The following is a 20980-nucleotide window of genomic DNA, read 5'->3' on the forward strand; positions in this document are numbered from 1 at the left end:
GAGGGCCCAACCATCCATGTTCCTTCTGTAATGACCTGCGGTTTGGATAGACTAGGAGGGCACCCTGGTTGCCTGAGGTGATTTCTCCAGTAGGAGATGTGGTTCAAGGACGGACGCAAAACATACGTTAATCTGTTCAGAGTGAAACACAGACTTTGTTCTGTTTGGGACAAGAGGAGCCTTTTCCCTCCTCTTAGGAACCTTACCTTGGCAGCTGCCATCATCAGGAGGGAAAACAGCCTGAGGCCAAAACTGATGATGGCCGGGTGTGGGGCTGAGAGAGTAAAGATGTAGCCAATCGAGTCCCAGTAAGATAGAGAACTTTGGTAGCAAATCAACCTTTCAACCAGCCCTACTTTGGGATGTTTTAGTTGGGTGTGCTGACAAATTCCCTGGTATTTGCACCACTTGGATGTGGATTTTCTGTCACGGAACTGTGAAACACTGTAATAAAATTATCTTTAGGAAAAAAAATCCAAAGAAGCCTCTTGTTGGCAGCATACCTCACGTGAGAGGGGGAACTGAGTTTTGGAGTGCAATGGCCTTTGCCCCATTCCTTCTATCCCCTTGTAAAGGTAAAAAGAGCCAGGCTCGCTATGACCCAGTAATAGTACTAGTAGGTATTTATCCAAAAGATAGAGGAGTGCTGATTGATAGGGGCACATGTATCCCAATGTTTATAACAGCACTTTCAACAATACCCAAAGTATGGAAAGAGCCTAAATGCCCATCAACTGATGAATGGATAAAGAAGATGTAGTTTATATATCAGTGGAATACTACTTGGCAATGAGAAAGAATGAAATCTTGCGATTTGCAACAACGTGGATAGAACTGGAGGGTATTATGCTAAGTGAAATAAGTCAGTCAGAGAAAGACAGATATCATACGTTTTCACTCATATGTGGAACGTGGGAAACTTAACAGTAGACCATGGGGGAAGGGAAGGGGACAAAATAGTTTCAAACAGAGAGGGAAGCAAACCATTAAGAGACTCTTAAATACAGAGAAAAAACTGAGGGTTGATGGGAGGGGCGGGGGGGAGAGGGGAAAATGGGTGATGGGCATTGAGGAGGGCACTTGTGGGGATGAGCACTGGGTGTTGTACGTAAACAGTGAATCTCGGGATGTATGTATATGTATATGTATATGTATATGTATATGTATATGTATATGTATATGTATATGTATATGTATATATGAGCCAGCTCAGATGAAGCAGATGGTGAGGAGGGTAGCATACTGTAAGGTCCGCAGGAGCTGCTCCCCAACGTGTATGGCACTTAGTAGGAGCTTTGCAAAGGCGGCCAGGGAGGAACACTTGTCATTTGGCTGGCTGGTGAAGGAGCCACGACCCCAGGCAGTCTGGGCTCAGAGCCCACGCCCTTTCCCCAGAAAAGCAGAGGCCAAGCAAGCCGCATGAAGGAATCAAATCACACGCACCCAGGAAAGACAGGGGGAGCGACGGGACAGACGTGTAACGGTGGCAGCAGGAAAGGGGTGGGCCTGTACACCATCTGCAGCACTGGTTCAGATGCACGCTCTTCACGGCCATTTTAATGAAGACTGTGACAGACCTCTCCCTGAGAGGGAGGCCCTGGACAGGAGATGAAAACATCGACGGCCTGCGACGTTGGAAACAATTCACTGCGACTGAAAACGGAGTGGATTCTCCGAGGAAATGCTGTGAGCCAAGGCTTGCTTCAGCTCCGGGGGAGAAAGCGCCCAGGGAGCACCCAACGCCCAGACTCCGGAATGCAGGATGCCGCGCCCGGCGGAGAAAGTCCCGGCTGGGCGGGGCTGGCGGGCTTGTGCAAGAGAAAGAATCTGTTTCTGGAAATCCCGTTGCCGGGCCTCCTCCTGCATCCCCACTCCCAGACACAATCGGTCCCCAACGAGTGATAAATATCCAGAGGGCGAAGGGAAGGCCGAGTGGAAACTTGCGCAAGCCCACACAACTCTCGTGGCCATGACGTAATCGCGGCGCCCCCCCCCCCCCCCCCCCCCCCCCCCCCGCCATCACCGTGTGCGCGCACCGGGGCGGGCGCAGGCCTGTGGGGCAGGGCGGACAGGGGAGCACAGGTGTCCTCTGGCTGCGGCGCTGCTGAGCTACACAAGGACAAGCACGCCCCGAGAGGAGAGCTGACCGCAGGTCTGAAAGGAAGGCTGACAGCCCCGGACAACGAACCCCAAGTGCCCCGGGAAACCCGGGCATTCCTGAGTGGTGTCCTCTATGCGCCCCCTGCGGAGAAAAGAGCGCAAGCGAGGCTCTTGAATTGTGCCACATAATTCTGCCCCTCTCACGGCCTCTCCCACATCAGCCCAGCCCACAGGAGGCTCCGGGCTGGCGCTTCCTCCCTCCGCTGCAGTGAACATACACCCTCCACAGCAGGGAAGAGAAGCTTAGCACCTCACACGGCTTGATCCCTAATTTAAACGAAAGGGCGAGAGGAGGCCCCTCCAGTTCCACTTCCTGAATCCCTTCTTTCAGAAGAAGGCTGACCTTTTACAAAAGAAGCATTCAAAGCCCCAAACAGGATGTAACATTCTTTCTCGCAGCCAACCCTGTTGGAATTTTTTAACTTAAAAAACTCATTTTTTTAGGGTAGCCTGAGTTAAGGTGGGTCTAAATCTTGAAAAACTCTGAACGCGCAGTAATTTCTCCATTGGGAAATCTTTATTCAGTCCTCAAAGCATCAAAAGGGCATTTCACTTTAAGTGCTTGACTCAGAACTGGCAGAAAATAAGGGGAGGTGAGGGTGGCAGGAGGGGGACACTTACTTAGAAACAGACACACTCCAAACAACCAAATGAAGCCAGCGTTAAATAGTCAGTTGTAGAACTAAGACTAAGGATTAAGAGAGAGAGGGCGGAATAATTATTTGCCCAGACGGTAGCTACAGTCAAACGACCTAGCGTAGGGGTGCGGCGGGGAATGAAGAGAGCACATACAAAATATTTCAAAAAATTGTTCTTGACATTCCTGGGCATCTTTCTTTTCTTTTCTTTTTTTTTTTTTATTCCAGAGAGATGAAGATTTATGTCCACACCAAAAGCCCCACATGAATGGTTATAGCAGCTCTGTTCATAATAGTCCCAAACTGGAAACGACCCAGATGTCCTTCAGTAAGTGAATCTACGAACTGTAGTACAGTCGTATCTCTGCTCCTCAACAAAATGTAAGTGACTACTGATACACAATAACCTGGAACAATCTCCAGAGAATCATGCTGAGTGGGAAAAGAAACCAGTCCTAAAATGTTACATCGGTGTGATTCCATTGATACATTTGTGAAAGGACAAATGTTTAACAACGGAGAACAGACTGGTGGTTGCTTGGAAGGTATGGCTGTAACAGAGCAGCAGGAGGGGGTCCTGCAGGGATGGAAATGTTGAGTCCTGGCTGCATCAGTGTCCTATTCTGGATGTGATTCTGTATTACAGTTACATTACAGATGTCACCATTGGGGACAAAGCTAAAGTGCACTGAATTATATCTTACAACCACATGTGAATCAATGCACAATTATCACAACATAAAAAGGTTTAACCAAAAAAACCCAACAACCAACTGCTCTCAGTAATTGTATTGGTGGCGCTATTAGTATTGCTACTCGGAGGAGTGTATGTGTGTAATAGGTGATAAAGCACATGAGTTGTTATAGGATATTCTGATTCTTTGCCCCCTGATCGTTGAGTGCTGATTCTGGGTGGAAAAGATTATGACATAATATAGAATATGTTAAGTCAAAAACTGCAATCCTGAGTTGCAGTATGAACTCATGAATTATTTTTATCTACTGATACACACAGAAAAAAGGATTAACCCAATAGTAATGAGCATTTCTAGCACATAAATTGTGGTTCTGATAGATCATTTTCCACTAAAAGAAACCAGGGTTTCTTAGAGGGACTTCTGATTGCAGGTCTGAGGCAAGAAATGTACTGGATTGGGCCTGGGACAGCTTGTCAGGCCAGAGAGGGAAGAAAGGATCAAAGATTACTAGGGTTATATCAATAGGACGCAGAAGCCAACTGGAAGGGGCTTCTACTAGCCAAAGACGGGACATCTTTAAGTTTCAAAAAGGATAATGTCATTGTTAGTGCTGGGAAGTGGAAAGTGAAAGGTTTCACTATGACTCTCAATGGTGACAGAAATCTTGAGCTTTGAAGTATAATTTTTCCTTTTTTTTTTCTTATGGCTTTTTGGGTTATGGGTCATGTTTGAAAAAATCAGTTTAAATAATGGAAGATACTCAAGCTTTTAATCCTACTTTTCCTATATGAATTTTACCACTAAACCAAAGAAAATACTTTAGTCCAACTAAGAAATGAAAATAATGTATCCAGAGGGAAATAGCATGGGATCCTCCATACACAACCAATCCTAACAGTGCCAAACACCTGGTGATAACAATGTGTCCACCACCCAGTCTGATACACTCTATTTCATCCACTGAAGACGACTGGAACTATAAAAAGCATCATCACTCCAAGTACCCCCAAGAAAACACAACCCTGAGGTGCCATCAACTGAAGATGCATTCCAACTTCAGAAATGGTCGAGACAAAAGTGACCTTTAATCAGTCAATACCCATCGCATATCCTGACAGTTTTGTTACTGCTTGCTTCTCACTTTTCAGATATACAGAGGCCAGTATTATCACCCACCCACATCACTAAAAATTAAAGCAAAATAGCACATTATAGCAATAAAGGTAAATGTGTACAACCCTCAAAATACTAGTGTGCAGCGTTTTTTTTAAACCCATATTTACCATGATACGATTGACACTCGTGATCCTCTATGGCCTGTAGCTTCATCCACCATGTCTTGTTGGGGTTCCCTGATCACACCTGTTGACATTAGCCCCTGATGACCCACAGAAGCCAGTCTTCTGCTGCAGCTGCTTTTCCTTCCACTGCCCATCGTCTTCCCCACTGTGGGTCTCAGCAGATCCTCAGCAAGAACAGTAAGGAGAGACAGTACCACCAAAGTGAAGTTTCGTAATCAGGGATTGGTCAACCTCTGCAATTATGTACAAAATATCCCATGCATACACATTTTTTATGGGATTCTGGAATTGCTGGCTATTTTCCATTTGAGTGAGTCTTGCCTGCCATCTGGCTGGCTTTGTCAAGAGTAGGCTGTAATCAATCCTGATTATTTTTCAAGATGCTTTTTCTTAATGAAACATTTTGGTGAGAGGATCATCTGTTGAGACATGATTCCAATCTTATGTAAGGCAAGGACAAGGGAGTGTCATACTGAGATAAATGGCCCTGAGTGCATGAGAGAGGAAGGAGTGAGGGATGGCAAAGTCTCTGGAGTAACCAGAAAGCTCCAATGCCAGTCAACTGTGGAGTCCAGGACTAACATCACATTAGGCATGGGCACAGCTCACTGAAAACCCATAATACTAGCATCCCTTGCTGCTTTATGTAGGAAAATATACAAGTGCTATGCAGTCAATATACCCAGATTAAAAAAAGGCAAGTAACATGCATATCTAATCCATGATCTATGGATCTATGCTGGCATCACTGAACTGGCCCATGGGCCAAATCTGGCCTGTTGTCCTTTTTTGTATGATCTATATAAGATATATTTTACACTTCAAATATTTAAAAAAAATTAGAATATTATGTGGCACATGAAGAGGACTTAAAATTCACATCCATGTCCATAAATAAAGTTTTACTGGAACACAACCAGACCCATTCCTTCACACGCCATCGATGGCTGCCTCTATATTACACAATGAGCAGAGCTTCCACAGAGACAGTCTGGCCCACAAAGCCTAAAATATTTGCTATCTCTGGCCCGTTACAGAAAAAGTTTGCCAATGCCCTCCTCAGAACTCAGGTTTAACAAGTTCTCTGTTAACTTTGTCATAAATAAAAGATAAAATCTGGATGTGTAGCTGTAAAACATTCCATATTTATTATTCTGTTTGCCGTAGTTTCCAAAGCTGGTGCACCATACACGCACAAGAATGCAAAACAGGAACCCAGACGGATGGTCTAATGTTTCCCGTTTGCTATTTCTGGCTTTGCAATTTTCCTACATGGCATGCACGCAGGGGAGAAAAAACAACAATTACCCACCGTGCTAGATTTAAAAGCATTTAATGACATAGCATATATTTAACAGGGCAAAAGTTGAGAGGTACAGGTCATACAACTGAGTGCCAGGCCTGAGCGACCACCTCCCTGCTCTGGCCCAGCCTCTGGAGTTCATTCCTATCAATGCCATTTTGATTGTGCAGTAAGATGAAAATTTGTCATTACAATCGTTACAGTGACAAAGAAATGCACACTATGTATCAAATAGCAAGGTAATGAAGCAAATTATAACACAGTGTGGCAACACACGAGCAAGTAACCATTAGAGTAACATTACTTTGTCCAGTAAATGCTTCAGTTCCACTTGTACACTTACCAATGATTTAAAGGGTTTATTATACATCTAGTTTTATTATACTTTGTACTAGAATTATCTCAAACATACAATATAATGTATTTCAGCAAAAAAAAAAAAAAATTGAAATTACAGATTATTTAAAACAGTATCAGTTTTCTATTCCTTCTCGTATACCGGTATACCGACATTCTTAACTGTCCTTGCAGTTGATGCAGAAAAGCCGCATGTCATGTGTTAGTAAGTGATGCCAGATACAAACGGTTTGGTCTGTAGATTTAACACGGAGCTGCACTGTGGCTGCAGCGAGATCATAATACACGATCTGTTTACTCAAGGTTAGACCCGTCGTGGGCACTTCTAATAAGTCAAGACTCAAGGTAACCACTGGAAATAAATGGAAGAGAATGGTGTCAGGAAATTGGTACATTTTGTCTCTGGTGAGCACAGGAAATATTGTTTAAGCACCGCTGCCTTGCATACCAACAGCACTAGAGGCGGGTTATTTCCAACGCAGCCTCACAAAATTGAGGAACAGTTTAAATATTGAGATCTAATCTATAGAATTTCATTAAAAAAAATCTGGTCTTCCCTCTGCACCTCAAACTTTTGTAACTTGGAGATAAAGTGTTTAGGTATATTTCCCCCACCCCCCAGAAATGCTCTATAAATAAAAAAAAAAAAAAAAATCAACCACATTGAAGAACATTAGGCACAGAGAGTAATGTGTTGGTTCTGAGCTTGCATGCTGGAGTTTCACTGAAAAGGTAAGAGAAGGGCAGGAGGTGAAGGAAAGGAGTTCACTTCTTTTTGCCAAAAATGCTGAACCTCTTCTCCTTGTCTTTCTCTTTGTCCTTCTCCCGCTTGCCAGGGCTAGACTCGCTGGTGATGGTGACAACGCTGGTGGGCAAGGTCTGTGCCCGGCTGGATGCTGGCGTGCTCTGGGTGCTGGCGGACACCTCGTGTTTATCAGAGGAGATGGCGGAGGAGATGGCCTGGATCCATGTGTTCATTTCCTCCTGAACAAAGGAGGCACAGGTGAGACTCAAGTAAGAGAGGTGGGCTCGAAATGCTCTTGCTCCACCTGCCCCACCAGTGTGCCTCCGTTGGTAGGAAAGCTTGGGAACACTGCATGTGGCCAACAGGGGCTCCTAGCTAACTGAGAAGCAAGCAGTTCCCAAAGAGGCCTGCGCAGAGTGAACACGGTTCAGCTCTCCCGAGAACTCGGTTTACAGTATCCTTCAGAAGTCACCATTCTAGTATGTGGACCTACAAACGTGGAGGAATGAGAAGACGGGTCTCCACTGGTAGGGGTGTCAGCTCCCACCTCTATAAATTCCTTCTTCTTTTACTTTTTTTTAAAAAAATGAAATATATTTGATATACAAGCCTGCATAAATTTAACAGAAGTTGGTTTTTCAAATCTAAAGCACTGCCCATGTTGTGGTTCCGTCAGCAGACCTTCTCTCCCTGCAAGGAGGGGTACAACCATGGAATGGTCAGGTAGAGGTGGTGGAGTGCAGCAGGGAGGCCCTGTGACTGGACTTCAGGATCCACATCCGGTCCTGGAAACACTTCACTGTGCCTCATCCACTGCAAGGGGAGTTGGGGGGTTAGGTGGGGGGAGATTTTCCACTGTCAACTTCAGGGTCCTGGTACTAGCTCTCCTGACAGGCAAAGACACAGTGAGATGCCATTCACTGCCCCCTAGAGATATAAGGGGAACCAAACAGCTTCCTGTTGTTAGTGACTGTGGAGACCAGATGACAGAAGCCATGGCTGATCATTACTTCTATATGGAACACTGTAGATAAAGCTTATCATGCCAATAAATACTTGCAAATACCTAACTACAGAGAGAAATGAATCTTAAAAACTTACATCATCTTTGGCTTGGAAGAGGTACTCATTGCCATCATTTAGTCTGTAAATTGAAGGAAGAAGTCAGTCACAATTTGACTTAGGAAGAAACAAAACCCTCAATTCCCAAAACCTATGTGGATATAAGCAGGCCACTGGAATCCTACCAGAACTGCCCATCAGAGCTCTGCATACATCACCAGCTGTGCCCAGGACCCACAAAGGCCAAGCAACAGCACCTTCAACATCAAGAAGTTATATAATTGGGCCAATATAATATACACAAAACTTAATGTTTCAATCCACTGGAAGGATAAAAAATGCCCCCAAAACAATCAACATCTGGCTTTGCTGTGACAAAGGAGCACCTGAATCATTGCTCTACACTGAATTTAAGAGAAAATGCTTTAAAAATTCTAAGTCCTTTCATTACATAACCATAAAGGGAACAATCCAACAAGAAGATGTAACAATTATAAATATTTATGCACCCAACATGAAAGCACCCAAATACATAAAGCAGTTAATAATAAACATAAAGGAAGTAATCAATAGTAATATAATAACAGTAGGGGACTTTAACACACCACTTACATCAATGGACAGATCATCCAAACAGGAAATCAAGAAAAACTGGCTTGGATGACACATTAGACCAGATGGATCTAACATATTCACAACATTCCATCTTAAAACAGTAGAATACACATTCTTTTCAAGTACACATGGAACATTCTCCAGAAAAGATCATATATTAGGCCACGAAACAAGTCTCAACAAATTAAAGAAGATCAAAGTCATATCATACATCATTTCCGATCACAATGCTATGAAACTAGAAATCAATCACAAGAAAAAAAAATCTAGAAGGAACACAGATACATGGAGATTAAATAACATGCTATTCAACAATTAATGTGTCAAACAAGAAATCAAAGAGGAAATGGGGGAGACAAATGAAAATGAAAACACAATGGTCCAAAATCTTTGGGATGCAGCAAGAGCTGTTCTAAGAGGGAAGTTTACAGCAATACAGAATTCACTAAACAAGGAAGAAAAATCTTAAACAACCTAATCTTACACCTAAAGGAGCTAGAAAAAGAACAAAACCCTAAACCAGTAGTAGAAGGAAGGAAATAAAAGAGCAGGAAAAAAAAAAAAAAGAAACTAAAAAAACAATATGAGAGATCAATGAAACCAGGAGTTGGTTCATTGGAAAGATCAACAAAATTGATAAATCCTTAGCCAGATTCATTAAAAAAAAAAAAAAAGGACTCAATTAACAAAGTCAGAAATAAAACATGAGAAATAACTGACACTACAGAAGCACAAAGGATTATAAAAGCATATTATGAAAACTCACATGCCAACAAAACTGGGCAACCTAGAAGAAATGGGTTAGTTCCTAGAAACATATAACGTCCAAAAATTGAATCGGGAGGAAATAGAAGATTTCAATAGACTGATTACCACCAATGAAACTGAATCAGTAATCAAAAAACTCCCCAAAACGTAAGTCCAGAACTAGATGGCTTTACAAGTGAATTCGACCAAGCACTTACTATTTTTAAAAACTTTTTAAAAGTTTATTTATTTATTTTGAGAGAGAGAGGGAGATAAGGAGACAGAAAGGGAGAGAGAGCGAGCAAGTGAGCAGGTAGGGGCAGAAAGAGGGAAAGAGAATTCCACACTGCCAGCACAGAGCCTGAAGTGGGGCTGAAACTCATGAACCATGAGATCATGACCTGAGCAGAAATCAGAAGTCTAAGTGACTGAGCCACCCAGCTGCTCCTCAACCAAACGACCAAACGTTTAAAGAAGAGTTAATACCTATTCTTCTCAAACTATTGCAAAAAATAAAAGAGGAAAGATAGTTTCCAAATTCATTCTATGAGGCCAGCATGACCCTGATAGCAATACCAGATCAAGATACTACAAAAAAAGAAACTATGGGACCGTACCTCTGATGAACATAGATGTAAAATCCTCAATAAAATATTAGCAAACCGTTGGGGTACCTGGCTGGCTCAGTCAGAAGAGCACTGGACTCTTGACCTTGGGGTCGTGAGTCTGAGTCCCATGTTGGGTGCAGAGATTACTTAAATAAAAAACTTAAAATATTAGCAAACCAAATCTACAATGCATTAAAAAAAATCACTGCAATCAAGTGGGATTTATTCCTGGGTTACATGGGTGGTTCAGTACTTGCAAATCAATCAACGGTGATACATCACATCAACAAGAAAAAGGATGAAAAACATGATTATTTCAATAGATGCAGCAAAAGCCCTCAAAAGTAGGTTTAGGGACGCCTGGCTGGCTCAGTTCGTAGTAGAGCATACAATTCTTTACTCAGGGTCGTGAGTTCAAGCCCCACGCTGGGTATGAGACCTACTTAACAAAAACAAAACCAAAACAAACAAAGTGAGAGGGAATATACCTCAACATAATAAAGGCCATCTATGAAAACCCCACAGCCAACAACATCCTCAAGGGGGAAAAACTGAGTTTTCCCCCTAAGGTCAGGAACAAGACAAGGGTGTCTACTCTTACTGCTTTTATTATTCAACATGGTACTAGAAGCCCCAGCCACAGCAATCAGACAACAAAAAGAAATAAAAGGCATCCAAATTGATAAGGAAAAAGTAAAACAGTCACTATTTGCAAATGACGTTATATATAGAAAACACTAAAGTCGCCACCAAAAAACTACTAGATCTGATAAACAAATTCACTAAGGTTGCAAGATATAAAAATCAATATACAAAAATATATTGCATTTCTATACATGAACAGAAGTAGCAGAAAGAAAAATTAAGAGAACAGTCCTGAGGTGCCTGGATGGCTCAGTCGGTGGAGCATGTGACTCTTGATCTCAGGGTTGTGGGTTCCAAACCCACGTTGGGTGTAGTGATTACTTAAAAATAAAATCTAATCTTTAAAAAATTTTTTAAGTTTACTTATTTTGAGAGAGAGAGAAAGAGAGAGAGCGAGCGAGCACAAGTGTGCACGTAAGCAGGGGAGGGGCAGAGAGAAGAGACAGGCTCTGTGCCATCAATGCACAGCTTGATACGAGGCTCAAACTCACGAACCTGTGAAATCATGACCTGAGCGAGATCAAGAGTTGGATGCTTAACTGTGCCACCCAGGTGCCCCTAAAAATAAAATCTTAAGAAAAAGGTCCCATTTACAATTCCACCAAAAATAATTAAAATAGCTAGGAATAAACTTAACCGAGGGGTGTAAGACTCAGAAAACTATAAAACCCTGATGAAAGAAACTAAAGATGACATAAACAAATGGAAAGATGTTCCAGGCTCATGGACTGGGGAAAACACTGTTAAAATGTCCATACTGCACAAACCAACCTACAGATTTAATGCAATCTCTATCAAAATACCAACAGTATTTTTTCACAGAACTAGAATAATCCTGAAATCTGTGTGGAACCATGAAAGACCCTGAGTAGCCAAAGAAATCTTGGAAAGCAAAAAACAAACAAACAAACAAAAAAATTGAAGATATCGCAATCCCAAATTTCAAGATACATTACAAAGCTGTAGTAATCAAAACAGTATGACACAAAAATACCGGCACAAAATCAATGGAACAGAATAGAAAACCAAGAAATAAACCCGCAATTATATGGTCAATTTATCTTTGATAAAGGAGGCAAGAATATGCAATGGGAAAAAGTTCATTCAACAAATGGTGTTGGGAAAACTGTACAGTAATGTGCAAAAGAATGAAACTGGACCACTTTCTTATACCATACACAAAAATAAACTCAAAATGGATTAAGGGCCTAACTATGAGACCTGAAACCATAAAAACTCTAGAAGAGAGCATAGGCACTAATTTCTCTGATATTAGCCATAGCCACATTTTTATAGAGATGTCTTCTGAGGTAATAGAAAACAAAAGCAAAAGTAAACTATTGGGACTTCATCAAAATAAAAAGCTCCTGAACAGGAAGCAAACAATAAGCAAAACTAAGAGGGAACCTATGGAATGGGAGAAGATATTTGCAAAGGACATATCCGATAAAAGGTTAGTAATCCAAAACACAGCAAGAACTTATACAACTGAACACCAAAAAACCCCAAAATAATCCAATTAAGAATGGCAAGAAGACACGAATATTTTTCCAAAGAAAACATACAGATGGACAGACACATGAAAAGACGCTCAACATCACTAGTCATCAGGGAAATACAAATCAAAATTACAGTGAGATATCACCTCACACCTGTCAGAATGGCTAAAATCAAAAGCACAAGAAACAACAAGTGTTGATGGGGATGTGAAGAAAAAGGAATCCTCACACACTGTTGGCAGGAATACAAACTCGTACAGCCACTGTGATAAACTGTATGGAGGTTTCTCAAAAAATTAAAAATAGAATTACCACATGATTCAGTAATTCCACTACTGAGTATTTAATCAAAGAAAAAGAAAACATTAATTCAAAAAGATATATGCACCCCTATGTTTACTGTAGCATTATTTACAATACCCACAGTATGGAAGCAACCCAAGTGCCCATCGATAGATGAATGTATAAAGAAGATGTGATCTATATGTATTTATACACACACACACACACACACACACACACACACACACACACACACACCATGGAGTAATACTCAGCCATAAAAAAGAATGAAATCTTGGTATCTGCAACAACATATATGGGCCTACAAAATATAAAGTTAAGTGAAATACATCAAAAACAAATACTATATGATTTCACTCATATGTGGAATTTAACAAACAAAACAATGGAACAAATGGAAAAAATAGAGAGGAAAACCAAGAAACACATTCTTAACTATAGACCACAAAACGATAGCTATCAGAGGGGAGGTAGGTGGGGGGACACATGAAAGAGGTGAAGGAGACAAAGAGGACACTTATCGTGAGGAGCAGTGAACAATATATGTATATAGAATTGCTGAATCACTACACTGTACACCTGGAACTAATAAAACACTGTATTGTTAATTATACTGGGATTAAAAAAATTATGATTCTTTTTTGAAATTCTGCTATAGAGCTGGCATCCCCCAATTTATAAATACCAGAGTTTTTAAATAGACATAAATAAAAGATCTAGATTTCTCTTGTTCTATGGTACACAGTAAAAGAAACTGTCCATACAAGGCCATCCCTGATACGGAAAAGTCACTAGTTTAGAGGGCTCACTCATTCACTTCACTGAGGTACAGAAGGAGTGATCCTGGGGGGTGGGGTGGGGTGGGGTGGGGAGGGTAAGTACCCTTTGCCAATATGCTAACCCTCTGAACCTGCATCAAGGGAGAACAAAGGGGGAGGGAGGCAGCCAGGGAGCCAGGCTGTCTGCGCCTTGTCTTACAGAGTGTAAACGTTCCAAGTTCTGAAAAGCCTGCCTCCAGTGCTCCTTGAAAGAGCTGAAGAAGTCACACCCTTTGAGACTCTCATTTGCAGTCTTCAGCCTATTCCAACTGACAGGACAGAAATGCAGAACTGAAGACCAAAGCTTTTCAGGTCCCAAGGCAATAGATCATATTAGTATTAAACTAATTAAAATTGTAACCACTACCATGTTTACTTTCTAGCGGATAAAATGATTTTTCTGTCCATTTCCCAGTATAAGAAAAACTTCTAAGCTTGGATCCACTCTGTGGGGAGTACAGGTGTGTGTTCTACAAGCTAAAGACACTTGGAACTAGATGTTACCAGAATCAGCTAGAACATCTGCTGGGCAAGTCAGGGGAGCACGGACACCCAGTCCTAAACATGTGCTTCCTACTTGTCTCCATCTGGCTCGAGGATGACTCAATTGACCCACCTCTAGGTAGCTCTTGAGCAAAGAATAGCATCTCCTGGGTCTGAATAAGCTGCAAAGATGGGTAAACTATTTTTCTAAGCTTCCCTTAAATTGTGAGATGTGAACAGTTCACCCTGTCTTAGGAGACAGTAAGTTCCAGCTTATCAAAACAAAGCTGTTTTCTTCAAGGTCGAGCTGTGCCATTAACCACAGGGAGGCCGGTGACTGGCCACAGTCCCTAAAGATCCAAACTGAGACATGTGCCAAATTGGCACTAGGTTCAGTGGTGTTTTTTTTCTTTTTTTTTTTAATATGAAATTTATTGTCAAATTGGTTTCCAACCAATTTGCTCATCCCAACAGGTGCCCTCCTCAATATCCCTCACCTACCCTCCCTCCCTCCCACTCCCCATCAACTCTCAGTTTATTCTGTTTTTAAGAGTCTCTTATGTTTTGGCCCCCTCCCTAACCTTTTTTTTTTTTTCCTTTCCCCTCCTCCATGGTCTTCTGTTCAGTTTCTCAGGATCCACACAGGAGTGAAAACATACGGTATCTGTCTTTCTCTGTATGACTTATTTCACTTAGCATAACACTCTCCAGTTCCATCCACGTTGCTACAAAAGGCCATATTTCATTCTTTCTCATTGCCATGTAGTATTCCACATTGGTGTTTTTTTATTTTCTTCTAATGGCAGAGAGAAGGAACTGACTGATCGCAGTATCTGCCTAGTAAAACCAACCCCCAGAGTGAAAATAAACAGGGGCATTACTCTTGGGAACCAAGGAATGCAGCACCTCTCACCTTAGCTTGAACACGTGTTTCTTCTTCTTGTAATCAAGGGCCACTTCACAGATGGCTTCTTTCAAACTCACAGGGACCTCGCTGTGGTAGGGAATTCCAGAGGCAGCAGTCTTTGCATCTTTGTAGAAACCCATTTCTTGGTTATTTATGACACAATAAACATTGTGCCAGGACCTGAGCAGTAAAGAAAGAAACGTCAAGGTTCTAGACCACACTTCCTTAAAGAATTAAGAATTTGATTAACATGAAAACAATCCACACACAATGTGATGTGACCCACTGTTAAAAGCCTTTCCTAAATTCTGCTAAAACTGAACCGTGGAACAAAATTCCTCCGTGGGCCACTGGGACAGTGTACACGTTGGTACAGTGGTAGGTGTTTCTCAGAGTCTGGGGAAAAACACGGTACCCTCTTCTATTAAAAAAATACTCTTGGCTCTGATGGTAAAGATTTTTTGCTGGTGTGGATACTCTCTGCTGTACTATCCTCTTGTGGTGATGCTGTACAGGGAAGGCTTCTCATTTGAAACATGCCTGTCCTTAAGCAGCTCCTCCAGGACCTCAGCTTTAATCCTGATGTGGCCTGGTGATGTGACAGGGAGGCAAATCCAGAGCCATTAGCACATGTGGAAACTCGGGATGAATCAGAAAAGGATGGCCTTTCCCGCCACGATATGGCAAACTGTCACGATTTACTGATTTTATCAGAAGTTACTTTACTGCCACCTACCTATATTAACATATAAATTTATGTTGTACTCAATGTGGATGGCAGCTTAGATGGGATTTCCTGGTCTAATGTTTGACCTATACAACTGTAAAAGGTGGTCTCAGGCAGAATGGTTTACTGGTTAAGCACACTGGCTTTGGAGTCAGATAGGAATTTCACCCCAGCTAATGCCATTTACCAGGTTTCTAAAGAGTGGGCTTTTTTAAACACACAGAACCTCCATTTCCTTATCCGTAAAATAATAAAAGTAGGGTTTATTGGGAGATAGTGAATATAAACACCGACAGGGAGATATATCTGGGGAAATGAATGTCTTAAGAAAAATCTCACAAGAAAGAACACTTCACTTTAACGAAGATTCCCCAGCCTCCATGTAGCACATTCCTTCTCAGGAAGTACTAGGAAGGCCCCTTTTTTGCAATTCTTGTGCACACTTAACTAACCTTCTTTCTGTGAATAAGAAGCACTTATTATTATTAAGTAATAAGCACTCTCCTCCCAACTTCCAATGTCAGCCCTAAGAAAAACGTGACGCCCAGGAAGCCAAGAACAAATGGATTTCACAAGCAACCCCCTGTCCCTCCAATTCAACACGCAAGCGGATGCCTCTTTCTTTAATGGGCTGATTTCCCATCTTACTGCCTTAGCCTTTGCTGCTGTTACCTGCTTGAGGCTTTCTTATTGTGAGCCTCCCACTCGTGCTTCCGATTCAGGAAGCCTTCCATCTGGGCCGAAGGCGTCTCCTGGGTTCTGGCCGGCAAGGTGGCAGCACTCTGGGCCGGGAGGGCAGTCTTGGCTTTGCGGTCGGACGTGGGGGAGGGGATGGGGCTAGACTCCTTTGAGCTTGTTCTTTGCTCTGCGGCGCCGTTGACCATTTCGCTTGTGTCCACCGCTTCTGCCATCTAGGGACAGCGGAGAGGCCATTCAGCTAACCCCGTGAGCCACAGGGGCGACCACATACGCTCTGACTCGCACACGTGGCTGTGTATAAATGCCTGGCACAGATCGAGGCAGTACAGTAAAACCATTGCAACATCCCACAAAGCCAGCTGGACACCAAGGACATTAGAAGGTGGGAAGGGATTAATGCCTGCCCGCTTATGGGAAGATGAGAAAAGCGAAATGCCAGGATGAGTTTTACTGCACTCTGCTCCTCTGATCAATCCATTTTCTCTAATGGAACTCAGATCATTTCCTCTTGTGGTTACTTTAAAACAAAAGGACAACAGGAACAATCACACATATTAAATATGAGAGAGTGGACGTTATACAGCAGCCACCTTACAACCAAGGACGTCACCAGAAGAGCTGGAAGTTGAAGCGAAAGGGCATTCACAAACAGGTCGACAGACAACTCTATCAGAACTACACAGCATTCCCCCAGAGTAAGACAAGGAAAGACCTCCGGTTTCTGAAAATGCTCTCTGACTCTCCTCCCCCACCCCTCAACACATCATCATAAACACATGCAGAAATTAGGATGACAATCATGCATTTCACATCTACCATCCCAGTTAGATTTTGGAACTTAAGAGCTGGAAGGAAATGAGGCAAGTCAACAAACATCAATTTAACCACATCTGCCGGAGTTGTATCGTGAGTGGGTTGTAGTTTGTGTTAAAGGAGCTGGAAAAGCCAATCACAGTCACTCAACACCACACGGCTATTTACCCCCAAACACAGACAGAACCAGGGCCTTCCCCATCACGTGTTGGTTGATCACGGTGCCTTGCTGCACTGAGACGAGAAAGCCCAGACACAGCCAGGCTTCCCGCGGCTCTGACCGGCAGGCTGGAGACGTCTTCGGGAGCTGTTCCTTCCCAAGCTCATTTATATTGTAACCCTCAGGGCTTTTCGGCTTTGGAAATGCAGTAGGGTCTCGGTTCATTATTGCTTTCAGCCTGTGTACCATCAACTGTGTACCATTAACTGTCGCGGCCCCCGGCGGGTACACCCAGGGCATGGGATTAGCAAGTTACTAAAGCTGGGTGTGGCTGACGCTTTAGTGGATTACAGACAACCTGCACCCCTTGTACACGGACAAACATGGAGGTGTCAATGGCAACATTCATTAGATACGTCCCCCACCACTGCTGCCCAGAACCAAAATGACAAGTTAGCAGCAACAACCTCAGCAGGATAAATGGTAGAACAACCACCACTGCCTTCAACACTCAGATATGTCAACTCTCAGGAACTGGATTGCTCATTCAGGTCTTCTATCTACGTGGCTGGGTGGGAGTCAGGAGTTTCTATTCCACATACACAAACTATCACTGCCACCATCAGGGTTTAGGGTGAGACGAGAGGCTTTGCAATTTAAGGGTGTTTGTGACCGGAACCCTTTACCCACAAAGCAATGTGGAAAATGGAGTCTTAGGGCAGGAAGACACGGGGAGAGGGGGTGTACGTGTGATTATCCTGGTCTCGTGACACCCTGTAGACGCGTGCTTATGAGCGACAGGCTATTTAAATATTTCTCTTTTCTTTCACTTTTAAAGGAGAGATGCAGGAAGAGAAATAACAACCAAAAAACAAAACCCTGAGTCCAAAGAAAGTGAATGGATTTTGAAGTTGACAAATCTGTTCTAGTGTGGAATTTCAGGAGACTTCTGATGGGAAGGAAGTGTGAGTTTGGTCTGAAAGGCCTGTGCCAGGTGAGTCCAGGGAAACATAGGTTAGTGTGTATAGAAACCAGGTTAAAAAAAATTAGTGCTGCAGCTGTGACTTAAAAACTGCTAGTGACAGCAGTGACCTGGACGGAGTAGCATTTGCTGAAAAAAGGCTAACATTTATAGCATTTAGTCAGACTTCAAGGTAGGTGAAGGCCAGGGAAGCCTCTTCTGGGGGAAATTCTGCAGCAAAAATTTTTTTCTTTAGAGTTAGAAGGAAAGAGAAAACCCCAAACCAGTATGCAGAGATAATTAATGTTTATGCAAATGAATCACTAAACCAAGAAAACAAGGGAAATAAAAGGAACAAAATGAATTTTAATGGACATGTGCTGAAGCATGCCAACAGACAACACATCACTAGAGACAAACATCAAAAGCAAATCATAGCGCTATGACCATACATGTGACTCGCCCCCCCCCCCCGCTCCCCCCCCCCCCCACATTGCTTCTCTTTAGCGATTAGTCCAGAGTGCTTTAGTGGCTGGGTACACCTGAGATCTTTAAATCAGGAGGTGAATGAGCATAAATGCAACGTGACAACTAGTAGCACAAGAAACACCTGATTGGTTTTCTAAGTGCATGAAGCAACACTATTTTCAAAGTTCATTAACTTGAGTCTCTGCACCACAACTCAAAAGAATGAAAAGGCTTTCCTTTTTCCATTATAATAAAAAATTTGTTCTGGCAAACTACAAATTTAAAAATCTAGATAAAAATAGGCATGAGAACAAATGCCAAAAACATCATAGCACTCCTTCTCTGTGCTTATGTGGTTTCTTTTTTTTTTCCTTTTTTTGTCTTCTGAATACAAAAAAGCATAAAATTGGGTGTTATTCCAGATGATATAAAATTTAAACATATATATATATATATATATGAAACATCACATATATACATATAGATCAATGACACACAGAATTTGGAGCCAGAAACACACATCAGGGCTCCCTAATGACCAAAAGATAAAGCAGTAGTTTTTTCTAAAATGAATTTTGGTGTGTTTAAGGCAGAGACCCAATAATGGTGCACACTACCCCCAGAACATAAGAAGCTTGGCATCTATCTATATACCCATCTACAGTTACAAGTAGATAGATATGTACATAGAAATAAGGAAAAACAAACAAGATGCTATATGATGTTATCCTGACAAAAGAAAAAAAAAAGACATGCATCATGAAATGAAAAGACAAATCAGACTTAACTCATGGAAAACACATATCAAAACAGGTTTCTGATTTCACTAACATCTAAATATGGCAAATGAGCAAGTGACTGTCTCACAAGGCTTTGATGTAGTATGGATTTGGTTCTGTTCTGTCTTTATCAGTACCAGGAAATCCCCTTTCATAAGCTTTTATTCCTAAGGAATAGAATTTATGTTAAAACATATTCAATCCCTGCTGGTGGTCTGATAAATGCCATCCTAAAAGACTCCTTATTGGAGAACTCCACAAAAGGTCGTGAGAAAATGAAAAATAAATGAGAAGATCCATATGAGACATACAACGAAATTTGTCTACACAGACACTAAAATTACTCCTGAAGCCAAGCGGTGTCCAACGGCTCCTAGGGGTGGTCCACCACATTCATGGTTCAAGTAATCAGGGTGAACCAGAAAGGCTTCTGTTCTGTTTGTTTGAAAAACTTAAACGGTCTGACACCCTGAAGTCATCAACTGAATGAAGAGGCCTGGAAGTCTGAGAGGCAGGCTTCCGAAACATGCTGGGAGCCGCTGCCACCCGCCACACTGGGCGTCACGGTGGTGCCGACAGTGATCAAGACGTGGGGGGCGCGGCAGAGGTCAAAAGGCACTTCACTCCTGAGGCTGGCTGCGTTATTTGCTGCAAGTAAGCCTAGAAGTCTCAATTCAGGTCTTGGCAGAAAAAAATGAGAGGAATTCATTTGGAAAAATAAATAACCCAAGGGTCTCAAAATCATTTCAGATTCTGCACCTAAAATTAATAGCGCTTCCCAAGTAGATCCAACCACACCCCCCTTTTCTTCCTTGCTCATTTTCAATGAATAAAGGCATCCTTCATGGAATGTGACACAGGTGACTTACAGTTTTAATCTTAGTACTAAGAGTCTCCTTCCTCTTATCCCAGTCTTCCTAGTTCCTATTCAACTATTGCAGGTTAATAACATCTGTAAAGGCGGCTCTGTGTAGTGCAGTATTGCACCCTGTTAGTATAACTGGATGTGTCATACCTGTCGGATTCTAGTTTTCTTCTTCATTTTGCTGTAATCTCATTTAATTTCAATTACTCATGTAAGGCTTTCGCTGTAAAATCTTAATAAAGTAAAAAGCTCACAATAAATAAACAAAAAATTAAGAATGTTGCTTTAAGGCAACTGAGCATCCATCATTAAAAGACCCAAATAAACATGAATTAAATGCAAACAAATACGAAACCAAGGAAGCCTACGAATTAAGGAAAATTTTAACACTGTGGGTGAAGTGGAAGCCAAAAGGTCAAACCAACAGGATTTGGAAAGAGTGGTTCTTGACAAATGGTAGTGAACTTCACAGTCCAGACCACGGCTGGTCACTGGCTGTCCGTCTGCTATTAAAGTTTTTGTAGTTTTGGTAGGTTTGAGAGCGGTAACTAACCCGTGGAGATCCCTGTTCAGTCGGCAAACCGTTCTGGGAAACTTGCTCTCCTTTTGAGGTATCCCT

General features: G+C 42.2%; 1 protein-coding gene across 4 annotated transcripts in view; it reads right to left on the reverse strand.

Annotated features, from left to right (window-relative positions):
* Nucleotides 1-6114: 6114 nt before the first annotated feature.
* The window catches only part of SPTBN1 (spectrin beta, non-erythrocytic 1), a 199741-nt gene continuing 184875 nt past the window's right edge, over nt 6115-20980 (reverse strand). For 3 of the 4 annotated variants that reach the window (XM_040453723.1, XM_040453724.1, XM_040453726.1), the window contains 5 exons: nt 20915-20978; nt 16289-16527; nt 14896-15069; nt 8304-8346; nt 6115-7441 (listed from right to left, as the gene is read on the reverse strand). In XM_040453723.1, the coding sequence (XP_040309657.1) occupies nt 7223-7441; nt 8304-8346; nt 14896-15069; nt 16289-16527; nt 20915-20978 (739 nt within the window). In that variant the 3' untranslated portion in view covers nt 6115-7222. Of the gene's footprint in view, nt 7442-8303; nt 8347-14895; nt 15070-16288; nt 16528-19601; nt 20979-20980 lie in introns of those variants that run through there. The other variant, XM_040453727.1, reaches the window with a different exon arrangement.

Source organism: Herpailurus yagouaroundi, unplaced genomic scaffold, assembly GCF_014898765.1.
Source record: "Herpailurus yagouaroundi ecotype Mexico unplaced genomic scaffold, PumYag 210, whole genome shotgun sequence".
Lineage (NCBI taxonomy): Eukaryota > Metazoa > Chordata > Mammalia > Carnivora > Felidae > Herpailurus > Herpailurus yagouaroundi.